The 12,509-nt window shown below is 42.7% G+C and overlaps 1 protein-coding gene across 3 annotated transcripts in view; it reads right to left on the reverse strand.

The window, feature by feature from the left end:
* The window catches only part of arhgap42a (Rho GTPase activating protein 42a), a 335,015-nt gene that overhangs the window by 210,251 nt on the left and 112,255 nt on the right, over nucleotides 1-12,509 (reverse strand). For 2 of the 3 annotated variants that reach the window (XM_072578263.1, XM_072578262.1), the window contains exon 2: nucleotides 961-1,056. In XM_072578263.1, the coding sequence (XP_072434364.1) occupies nucleotides 961-1,056 (96 nt within the window). Of the gene's footprint in view, nucleotides 1-960; nucleotides 1,057-6,806; nucleotides 6,850-12,509 lie in introns of those variants that run through there. The other variant, XM_072578264.1, reaches the window with a different exon arrangement.

Genomic DNA, 12,509 nt, shown 5'->3' on the forward strand with positions numbered 1-12,509 from the left:
CAGAGTTTGAGGAACTATTGTTCAAGTTAAAAAGCAGCCCCACTTCAACAAAGAATGCTTGACCAGAAAAGTGATGCGTGGAGAGAGAGACGACAAGGCTTAGTTTCATAAAACAGAAGTTGCTGGAAAAGCTCAGCAGGTCTGGCAGCACCTGTGGAGAGAAATCAGAGTTAATGTTTTTGGTCTGGTGACCCTTCCTCAGAACCCTGTAGTTTGGAGTTAGGGTCACCAGACCTGAAACATTAACATTGATTTCTCTTCAGAGAAATGCTGCTGGACCTGCTGAGCTTTTCCAGCAACTTCTATTTTTGTTTCTGATTTACAGCATCCACAGTTCTTTTAGTTTTTATTTAGTTTCATAGGCCTTAGACAGCATTAATTGGGGGCAAAAAGGTTTTTTTAACTGGGTAAAGCTCCATTTAAACAAGGCTGTGGCCAGTGGCTTGGTGAATGTAATAGCTATTGTAATAGAAAGGCCTTTTAGCTATAAGAGACAATAGCTAAGATGAATCAGAAACATTCAAAAGCAGCAAAGATAATTTTCAATTCTTTATAGAGTTGCACAGTATTTTGAGTAAATGTAACTAGAAGAGGTCAAAAAGAGACATTAGTGACCAAGGTGACATAGCAAAAATAAATATTCAAAAAAAGGACGGATAGCTCACCTAATGAAGGTTTGGGATAAAGGCAGTGGAGAGAAAGCATCTTAGTGCAGAAAAACAAGACATAAGCTTAGTTTAAATGGGGCTAGAAAACAGCAAGAGAGAGACAACACTGGGAGTTATTTTTAGGCCAATTCACAGTAGCTGTAGCATGAGCATATATAAACCAGGAATTTAGAGGGAAATCTATTCAGAATAATACGTGGGGGACTTGGCATATAAAATTAGCACACACTAAAGAGAAGCACAGAAGTGCTGTTCCTGAATGAAAGGTTTTTTTAAAAAGGTCAAGACTTACCAATATTAATTTCATCATCAGTCTCTGCATCACCAATGCACTCAAATTGAAAATCCCGCAATGACTGTGAAAACCTCTGAACTGCTGCAGACAAATCTGTCAAGACAACATATGAATACTAAATTTAACCTAATGTTCTACAGGTAAAACTCAAACAAGTTGATAAATTTAACAGCAAACAATTCAAAAATAGCCAGTGAATAATGATGCCATAACCATAATGACATTTGCCAATCTCTTCAGACATTATTCATTACTCAATTCTATAAGGCCTAGATTTTGTACGCATATACTGTTTAGAATTATTTTGCTACATCAGTTAGATTTCTTTCTCCTTCAAGGTCACAAAGTCCAAGTACTGTCAAGTAAACACCAAATCAAATTATCAGTGAATTGCTTCCAATCTGTGGTCGCTCTCAGTTTGCCAATTACAGCTCTAACAGCTAATGAAATAGGATGCATACATTCTGTCACTTATTTCCTGCTGAAAGAGAATTTCTTTTCACAATATGTTTCTATTTGAATGGTGTGTATACATCTGTATACATACATACATTTTACTGGCAAAATGCTAAAATGAAAAAAAAAGTGAAGTACTTTTTTTGCTGTTTTCACTGATTTACTTCATTAGCTACAAATGTACGAGTGAAATACATCCCGATGTCAGTCAGGATTTTCCAATGGTCAGACAATCTCTGCAACACAGCAGTCAAAACTGAATTTTGCACATTAACTCTATTTTCTCTCCACAGATGCTGCTAGACTGCCTGTGTTTCTTCAATACACCCTGTTTTTAATTAGAGAGAGATTTTTAAGTTGGCTATAGTATACATGATGTGAAAAGGTGGCTTATATTAACATTTGATTTCAACCAATTCTGTACAACAATAGAACAGCAGTTGCTCACAAAGCTGATTCTACCATTCAATTAGATCATATCAATTCATATCTCAATTCCATTTACTTGCCTTTGAAAAATAAACAGAGTTGAAGAGTGTGGTGCTGGAAAAGCACAGCTGCTCAGGTGGCACCTGAGGAGCAGGAGAATCGACATTTCGAACATAAAGCACTTTATCAGGAATGAGGCTTGTGGGCCAAGGGGACTGTCAAATAAATTGGGAGAGGGGTGGGGTTGGGGGAAGGTAGCTGGGAAGGCGATAGGTAGATAAAGGTGGGGGTGAAAGTGTTAGGTAAGAGAGGAGGATGGAGCAGATAGGTGGGAAGGAAGATGGACAGGTAGGACTGTTCAAGAGGGCGGTGCTGAGCTGGAAGGTTGGGACTGGGATGTGGTGGGGGAAGGGGAAATGAGGAAACTGTTGAAATCCACATTGATCCCATCTGGTTGGAGGATCCCAAGGCAGATGATGAGCTGTTCTCCCTCCAGGCATCAAGTGATTAGGGTTTGTCAATAGAGGAGACCCAAGACCTGCATGTCCTTGGTGGAGTGAGAGGGGGAGTTAAAGTGTTCAGCCACAGGGCGATGGGGTTGGTTAGTGTGGGGAAAACCTGTGGCCACACCTCCCCCCTCACTTCCATCCAAGGCCCTAAAGGATCCTTCCATATCCAACAGAAATTTTCCTGTACTTCCACAAGTGACATCTACTGTATCCGTTGCACCTGATGTGGTCTCTTCTACATTGGGGAGACAGGACACCAACTTGCTGATCATTTCAGAGAACATGTCTGGGACACCCACAGTAACCAACCCCACCACCCTGTAGCTGAACACTAACTCCCCCTCTCACTCCGCCAAAGACATGTAGGTATTGGGCCTTCTCCATCGCCAAACCCTAACCACCCGATGCCTGGAGGGAAAATGTCTCATCTTCTGCCTTGGGACCCTCCAACCACACAGGATCAATGTGGATTTCATCAGTTTCCTCATTTCCTCTCCTCCCACCACATCCCAGTCCCAACCTTCCAACTTGGCACCACCCTCTTGAACTGTCCTATCTGCCCATCTTCCTTCCCACCTATCTGCTCCACTCTCCTCTCCAACCCATCACCTTTCACCTGCACCTTCATCAATCTATCGCCTTCCCAGCTACCTTCCCCACACCCCCCCTCCCATTTATCGCTCAGCCCCCTTGACCCACAAGCCTCATTCCTGATGAAGGACTTATGCCCGAAACGTCGATTCTCATGCTCTGTGGATGCCGCCCGCCCGGCTGTGCTTTTCTATCACCACACTCTTAGACTCTGATCTCCAGCATCTGCAGTCCTCACTTTCTCCTAGTTGAAAAATAAACACTCAACATCCTTACTGAATAAAAATCTGTGCGTATTGCCAAATACTTCGATAAAACAGAGTTGACATCCCTGGAGCAGATATTGCTGGAGATTTCAACACATGATTCTGTATCCAACTTCTCAAAAATGCCAGTGAGAAAAAAGTCTCACATTAGAGATGGAAATTTTAACGCTACTGTTGTTAGAGCTACACCACCCATTCCCTGTAACACTAAGCTTCACGAACTCTCAGTATTCGTTTTTAACTGAATCAACAAAGTGTTTAAGAAAAATGCAACTTAGAACCACCTTTTTAAATGATCGTATGAAATTTCTTCTGAATTTTCTATTACAGTCCTAAGAGATTAATCTCCGTTCCTGATCAAGGAAATCCTGGGAAGTTGAATACCCTTTTATGAAAGCCTGGAAAGTAGCTGTTCCCATTACTGATGACACAAATAACATGCAGTTCAGGTTTTGAAGCAACATCATCAATTTCGATGGTGTATTATTCAAAAGGAACATTGCTTTAAAAGAAATACTTGTAAAGTATGAATTAGATTACAAAATACCAAACAGATGAGAACCTTGTAAGAGGTCATCCTCAAAAGACACAATCATTCACATGAAAATGATTACTACTAAAGCAATTTCCCACATATTGTTCAGAAATATCTCCTTGCAAATGTCTCAATATGCTGTTATTTACATGAAATATCTATTCTGATTATCTGCTGCACTGAAGTCATTTTCCCATGCAAGTATTTTTAGTTTGCACAGAGAAAAGGGGAGAAAAGAAAAGAACAAAATAGTGAAATCCCTGTGGATCATATGCTTTCAACAGAAGTATCCTGAGTATTTTCCTTCATTTCCTGGACAATTCCCTACATCGTATGATTTCAAGCACTTACGACACAACTATTAAAGTCTAACATGAAAACGTGTAATAAAAGCAAATACTGCAAGAGTTGGAAATCTAACACAAAAACAGGAAGCGCTGAAAATGCACAAAGTTCTGAAAGAGAAACATAGGTAATGTTTTGAACAGATTACAACTATTCTTATAATATTTAAAAGGCATCTGATCGGGTTTATGTATCCGAAGGGGTTAAAGGGATATGGACCAAATGTTAGCAAATGGGACTGGATTAATGTAGGATATCTGGTTGGCATGAACAACTTGGACTAAAGGGTCTGTTTCCGTGCTTTACAGCTCTATGACCTTTCTTCAGAAAATACTTATATTTTCTGTTCAAAAGGAATGTTCACTTTACTTCCGTCTCACCAGAAAAATAAGTGAGGACCTGATTTATTGCCTTTACTCACTCATAAATTGGTGACTGTTATATTAGATACTTGCAGTTGATCTGAAAACAATTTCTTACAAAAGTGCCTCAATACCAGCAGCTGTGAAGACCACACTTGATTCCTTTCAAATCATCACAGGTAACTTTGAACTAACGTAATCAATTTGCTTTAAGATGCAAAACAGAAATGACAGGTGAGATAAATGAAGTAAAGTTCAAGAAAAGTAATGCAACAAAAGATCATTGATACCTAACTACATGAATTTCCAGAACTTGCCCTTGCACAACCCACTATGAATGAATTCAATATCTTGATGCTGTCTAATTCAAGCTGCTTTATTTGCATTTGAATTTTAGTCATTACCAATGATTCTGATTATATTCCTGGCAATTTTAAGTTCTGACCTACCACTGCAAATACCTCCCTTTTCCTCAAGGACAAAGGCAACCCAAATTCAACTTGTCGCTAAAACAAAAAGCTTTGTCTCACTCGTCTTCTGTAAACCAATTCAAGTGATTCTTCCTAACCCAAAAAACTCAACCACTGAAACAGCCAATATTACACAAGGCACTGGCTCTTTAAAACAAACTAATGCAACATCTGAGAAGAGAACACCAACACGCACCACTTGGTGTCTTTGAGCCCATTAACTCTAAACCCAACCTGTACCAAGCAGGATTACTTGCATGCCAAATGGCATAAGCAGCAAGCGATAGACAGAGCTAGGTGATTGCACAACCATAGCCACACACAAGTTATTTTGTTAAGAGAAATTGAATAAATATCACCACATCTGGCAAAACACTCTGATGGAGGAACGCTCTCACTATGTTAGCAGCAGTATTGGTAATAGATGCCGTTTCTTATGTGTCAAGACGAAATTTCAGTTAAGCATTTGATAAGGTTCCTCACGGTAGGCTATTGCACAAAATATGGAGACATGAGATTGAGGGTGATTGAAGAAGCAACAGAAATGCAGAGTACTGGGGTAATGGTAAGATTCTTGGTAGTGTCGATGAGCAGAGAGATCTTGGTGTCCAGGTACATAGATCCCTGAAAGTTGCCACCCAGGTTGATAGGGTTGTTAAGAAGGCATATAGTGTGTTAGCTTTTATTGGTAGAAGGATCGAGTTTCGGAGCCACGAAATCATGCTGCAGCTGTACAAGACTCTGATGTGGCCACACCTGCAGTATTGCGTACAGTTCTGGTCAACCCATTATAGGAAGGAGGTGGAAGCATTGGAAAGGGTGCAGAGGAGATTTACTAGGATGTTGCCTGGTTTAGTGGGAAGGTCTTATGAGGAAAGGCCAAGGGACTGGAGGCTATTTTCATTTGACACAAGAAGGTTGAGAGGTGACATAATTGAAACATATAAGATAATCAGAGGGTTAGATAGGGTGGACAGTGAGAGCCTTTTTCCTTGGATGGTGAAGGCTAACATGAGGGGACATGGCTTTAAATTGAGGGGTAATAGATATAAGACAGACGTCAGAGGTAGTTGCTTTACTCAGAGAGTAGTAGGGGCATGGAATGCACTGCCTGCAACAGTACTAGCCTCACCAACTTTAAGGGCATTTAAATGGTCATTGGAGAAACGTATGGATGAAAATGGAATAATGTAGGTTAGATGGGCTTCAGATTGGATTCACAGGTCGGCGCAACATTGAGGGCTGAAGAGCCTGTACTGCATTGTAACATTCTGTTTTCTATGAAACACATGCCTGATCTTATTCTCACAAATATGCCTGCTACAGAGATCTGCAACATATTAGATGCCAGACTTCAGCTAGTTCAATCCACATAGAGACATAGAGTTCTGAAGAAGGGTCACTGAATCCAAAAAGTTAACTTTGATTGCTCATCACAGATACGACAGATCTGCTGAGATTTTCCAGTAATTTCTGGTTTTGTTAGTTATAGAATTATATAGCACAGAAACAGACCCTTCAGTCCAACTCATCCATGCCAACCAGATATCCTAAACTGATCTAATCTGATTTGCCAGCATTTGGACAATGTCCCTCTAAACCCTTCTTATTCATATACCAATCCAGATTCCATTTAAATGTTATAGCAATTCAAGAAGGCACACAAGCTTCTCAAAGGAAACTAGGGATGAGTGATAAATGCTATTGAGCACGCGTCACCTACATTCATGGGTAAATCAATAATTGCTATGAACAATAACAAATATTGTTGCAACAGGTAAAATACACTATTACAGGCAAACTCACACAAACAATTAACTGTTAATGTTTCATTAAAAAACAACAACACTTAATGGAAATATACAGGTCAGTCAACTCACTTGGAGACAGATTATGACAATGGCACATAGCTCCTTCATCTGCACTGATGTCCCCCAGCTAAGCTCCAATTTTCTTGTTGTTTCACAATTGAGCTTTAACCTTCCTGCCAGGTCTAATGTGTTCACTGCTGCAGTGAGATCAAGTTACTATGATCTATTAGCTCCTTGCTTGATCCATTCCAGTCAGACTGCCCTTGCGTTGTTCCATTCCTACATGCTCCAACACGTTTCTCTCCAGCAGCTGTTTTCCTTGCAGCTTGCTGAAGCATCAGGGAGCTTTGCTTAAGAAGCACTCAAGTTTACATTGTTTTCTTTTCCTCTTATCTGACAGGGGGGAGGGGGAGGGTGGGACCCTAAGCAGTAGTGAGACAAGATAGAAGGTTGAGGCTGGTACAGAAGTTAAAGAGACCAAGTTAAATAGACAAGCCAGGTAACAGCACAGAATGAGGGAAAACTGACAAATTAAAATGCATTTATTTCAATGCAAAAGGCCAGATAGATAAGGTAGATGAATTCACAGCATGGACAAGTACAAGAACATGGCACTGGGATATCATAGGTTTCACAGAAACATGGCTGATAGAGGGAGAGGACTGGCAATTCAATGTTCCAAGGTACAGCTGCAATAGGAAGGAGGCAAGCGATGAGGGGGAGTAGCATTTTTGATTAGGGAAACTATCACAGCCGTACTTCAAGAGGATATTCCTGAGGAATTGTCCAGTGAAGCTTTATGGGTGTAACAAAGGGGCTGATCACTTTGATGGGATTGTACTACAGCCCCATGCCCCTCCACCGCCCCCCCCACCCCTGCCCTTCCCCAATAGTTAGTGGGAAATTGAGGAGCAAATGTGTAGAGAGATTGCAGACAGCTGCAAGAATAGTGGCATTGTAATAGTAGGGGATTTTAACTTTCCAAAAGTAGACTGAGATTGCCATAGTGTTAAGAGTTTGGATGGGGAGCAATTTGTTAAGTGCATTCAAGAAAATTTGGTCAATCAATATATAGATGGCCCTATTACAGAACGGACAAAACATGAGAAATAAGGCAGGGAAACTAACTGAGATGTTAATGGGGAGCTCTTTTGGGACCAGTGACCAAAAATCTATTAGTTTTAAAATAGTTATGGAAAAGGTTAGGCCTGGTCCCCAAGTCAAAGTTCAAAATTGGGGCAAGGTCAATCGTGATTGGATTAAACAGGAACTTTAAAAAATGGAGGGAAGGCTGTTCAGGATGATTGGAAAGTGGCAACCTTTCAAAAGCAAGATAGCAAAAGTTCAGGGACAGCATGTTCCTGCTGATGTGAAGGACAAGGCTGGTAGGAGTAGGTCAAGGAAAAGTAAGATACATATGTCAGGTATAGCCAGCTGGAACCAAATGAGTCCCTTGAGGAGTATAGGGGGTTGTAGGAATACACCAAAGAGGGAAATCAGAGGGCAAAAAGGGATTATGAGGTAGCTTTGGAGAATCCAAAGAGATTCTACAAGTATATTCAGAGCAAAAGAGTAACTAGGGAGAGAATAGGGCCACTTAAAGATCAACGAGGATATCTATGTGTGGAACCACAGAAGATCGATTAGATCCTAAATGAATATTTCACATCATTTAGGGAAGTAGTAACTCCAAAGATGGCAGATAGATGGGTGACAGTGAGGGGGACTGGGAGGAAGCAGCCAGTGCAGGGACCCCCTGTGGTCGTTCCCCTCAAGAACAAGTATACCGTTTTGGATACTTGTGGGGGGGACGACTTACCAGGGGTAAGTAACGGGGCTCAGGCCTCTGGCACGGAGCCTGTCCCCGCTACTCAGAAGGGAAGGGTGGAGAAGAGCAGAGCAATAATAATTGGGGACTCGATAGTTCGGGGCACAGATAGGCGGTTTTGTGGGAACGAGAGAGACTCACGTTTGGTATGTTGCCTCCCAGGTGCAAGGGTACGTGATGTCTCTGATCGTGTTTTCCGGGTCCTTAAGGGGGAGGGGGAGCAGCCTGAAGTCGTGGTCCATATTGGCACCAATGACATAGGTAGGAGTGCTGAGGATGTTAGACAGGCTTTTAGGGAGCTAGGTTGGAAGCTCAGAGTTAGAACGAACAGAGTTGTTGTCTCTGGTTTGTTACCCGTGCCACGTGATAGAGAGTCGAGGAATAGGGAGAGAGAAGAGTTAAATGCGTGGCTACAGGGATGGTGCAGGAGGGAGGGATTTCGGTATTTGGATAACTGGGGTTCTTTCTGGGGAAGGTGGGACCTCTATAGACAGGATGGTCTGCACCTGAACCTGAGGGGCACCAGTATCCTTGGGGGGAGGTTTGCTAGTGCTCTTGGGGGGGGTTTAAACTAACTCTGCAGGGGCATGGGAACCCAGACTGTAACTTTAGGGTGCAGGACCTGGAGTGTAGGGAGGGTAGGAATATGGTATCAATCTTAAAGGATCGTGCCTGTAAACAGAAGAGTGGCTTGAAGTGTGTATACTTTAATGCCAGAAGTATACGAAATAAGGTAGGTGAACTCGCAGCGTAGGTTGGTACCTGGGACTTCGATGTTGTGGCTATTACGGAGACATGGCTAGATCAGGGACAGGATTGGCTGTTGCAGGTTCCAGGGTTTAAATGTTTTAGTAGGGTCAGAGGTGGGGGTAAAAGAGGGGGGGGTGTGGCTTTGCTAGTCAAAGATAGTATTACAGCGGTGGAAAGGAAGATGGATGAAGATTTGCCATCTGAGGTAGTTTGGGTTGAGGTTAGGAATAGGAGAGGTGAGGTCACCCTGTTAGGAGTCTTTTACAGGCCTCCTAATAGTCCTAGAATCGTTGAAGAAAGGATTGCGAAGATGATTCAGGAGAAGAGTGACAGTAATAGGGTGATTGTTATGGGAGACTTTAACTTTCCTGATATTGATTGGGAAAGCTATAGCTCAAGTTCGTTAGATGGGTCAGTGTTTGTGCAATGTGTGCAGGAGAGTTTCCTGACACAATATGTAGATAAGCCAACAAGAGGTGAGGCCATACTGGATTTGGTTCTGGGTAACGAACCAGGCCAGGTATTAGAACTAGAGGTAGGTGAGCACTTTGGGGACAGTGACCACAATTCGGTGATTTTTAGTCTCGTGATGGGGAGGGATAAGTGTGTACTACAGGGCAAGAGTTATAGCTGGGGGCAGGGAAATTATGATGCGTTGAGGCATGACTTAGGATGTGTGGATTGGAAAAGTAGATTCCAAGGCAAGAGCGTAATTGATATGTGGAACTTGTTCAAGGAGCAACTATTGAGTGTCCTTGATAAGTACGTACCTATCAGGCAGGGAGGAAAGGGTCGTGTGAAGGAGCCGTGGTTTAATAAGGAGTTGGAATCCCTTGTTAAATGGAAGAGGGCGGCCTTTGTAAAGATGAGGCGTGAAGGTTCAATAGGGGCGATTGAGAGTTATAAGGTAGCCCGGAAGGACCTGAAGAGAGAGCTAAGAGCAGCAAGGAGGGGACATGAAAGGTCCTTAGTTGGTAGGATTAGGGAAAACCCTAAGGCTTTCTATAGGTATGTTAGGAATAAAAGAATGACTAGGGAAGGAATAGGTCCAATCAAGGATAGTAATGGGAAGTTGCGTGTGGAGGCTGAAGAGATTGGGGAGGCGCTGAATGAATACTTTTCGTCAGTATTCACTCAGGAACAGGACATTGTTGTCGATATGAATACTGAGGCACGAATAAGTAGAATGGATGGCTTTGAGATATGTAGAGAAGAGGTGTTGGAAATTCTGGCAAGGGTGAAAATAGATAAGTCCCCTGGGCCTGATTGCATTTATCCTAGGATTCTCTGGGAAGCAAGGGAGGAGATTGCAGAGCCATTGGCCTTGATTTTTGTGTCCTCTTTGTCTACAGGAGTAGTGCCAGAGGACTGGAGGCTAGCAAACGTGGTTCCCTTGTTCAAGAAGGGGAGTAGGGATAATCCTAGTAACTATAGGCCAGTGAGTCTCACTTCTGTTGTGGGCAAAGTCTTAGAGAGAATTATAAGGGATAGGATTTATGCACATCTGGATAAGAATGATGTGATCAAGGATAGTCAGCATGGTTTTGTGAAGGGCAGGTCGTGCCTCACAAACCTTATTGAATTCTTTGAGAAGGTGACGAAGGAGGTAGATGAGGGGAAAGCGGTAGATGTAGTATATATGGATTTTAGTAAGGCGTTTGATAAGGTCCCCCATGGTAGGCTACTGCAGAAAATACAGAGATATGGCATTGAGGGTGAGTTGGAGGTTTGGATTAGGAATTGGCTCTCTGGAAGAAGACAGAGGGTAGTAGTTGATGGCAAAGATTCATCTTGGAGTGCCGTCACTAGTGGTGTTCCGCAAGGATCTGTTTTGGGACCATTGCTGTTTGTCATTTTTATAAATGACCTGGAGGAAGGGTTAGAAGGTTGGGTGAGCAAGTTTGCGGATGATACGAAAGTCGGAGGAGTTGTAGACAGTGAGGAAGGATATGGCAGGTTACAGCGGGATATAGAGAAGCTGCAGAGCTGGGCAGAAAGGTGGCAAATGGAGTTCAATGTAGCTAAGTGTGAAGTGATTCACTTTGGTAAGAGTAATAAAAAGATGGATTACTGGGCTAATGGTAGACTACTTGGTAGTGTGGAAGAGCAGAGGGATCTTGGTGTCCATGTACACAGATCTCTGAAATTTGCCACCCAGGTAAATAGTGCAGTGAAGAAGGCATATGGCGTACTGGCTTTTATTGGTAGAGGAATTGAGTTCCGGAGTCCTGAGGTCATGCTGCAGTTGTATAAGACTCTGGTGCGGCCGCTTCTGGAATATTGTGTGCAGTTTTGGTCGCCATACTATAGGAAGGATGTGGAGGCACTGGAACGGGTGCAGAGGAAGTTTACCAGGATGTTGCCTGGTATGGTAGGAAGATCCTATGAGGAAAGGCTGAGGCACTTGGGGTTGTTTTCTTTGGAGAAAAGAAGGTTTAGGGGTGATTTGATAGAGGTGTACAAGATGATTAGGGGGTTAGATAGGGTTGACAGTGAGAACCTTTTTCCACGTATGGAGTCAGCTATTACAAGGGGGCATAGCTTTAAATTAAGGGGGGGTAGATATAGGACTGATGTTAGGGGTAGGTTCTTCACTCAGCGAGTCGTAAGATCATGGAATGCCCTGCCAGTAGCAGTAGTGGACTCTCCCTCTTTATGGGTATTTAAGCGGGCATTGGATAGGTATATGGAGGATAGTGGGTTAGTGTAGGTTAGGTGGGCTTTGATCGGCGCAACATCGAGGGCCGAAGGGCCTGTACTGCGCTGTATTGTTCTATGTTCTATCAGTATTTACTGTGGAGAAAGACATGGAAGCTCGGGCACTTAGAGAAGTAAACAGTGATGTCTTAAAAAGAGTTCATATTACACAAGAGGAGGTGGTGGAGGTCTTATATAACTGTAGATAAATCCCAGGACCTGATCGGGGCGGGGGGGGGGGGGTGGTGTGATGATAATCCAGATGACATTCTGGGGACCCAGGTTCAAATCCTGCCATGGCAGGTGGTGGAACTCAAATTCGATAAATATCTAGAATCAAGAATCTAATGATGACTATGAGTCAATTGTCAAAAAAAACCCTTCTGGTTCACTAACATTCTTCAGGAAAGAAAATTGCCATTATGGGCGGCATAGTGGCACAGTGGTTAGCACTGCTGCCTCACAGCGCCAGAGACCTGGGTTCAATTCCTGCCTCA

The sequence above is a fragment of the Chiloscyllium punctatum genome, chromosome 9 (assembly GCF_047496795.1).
Source record: "Chiloscyllium punctatum isolate Juve2018m chromosome 9, sChiPun1.3, whole genome shotgun sequence".
NCBI lineage: Eukaryota > Metazoa > Chordata > Chondrichthyes > Orectolobiformes > Hemiscylliidae > Chiloscyllium > Chiloscyllium punctatum.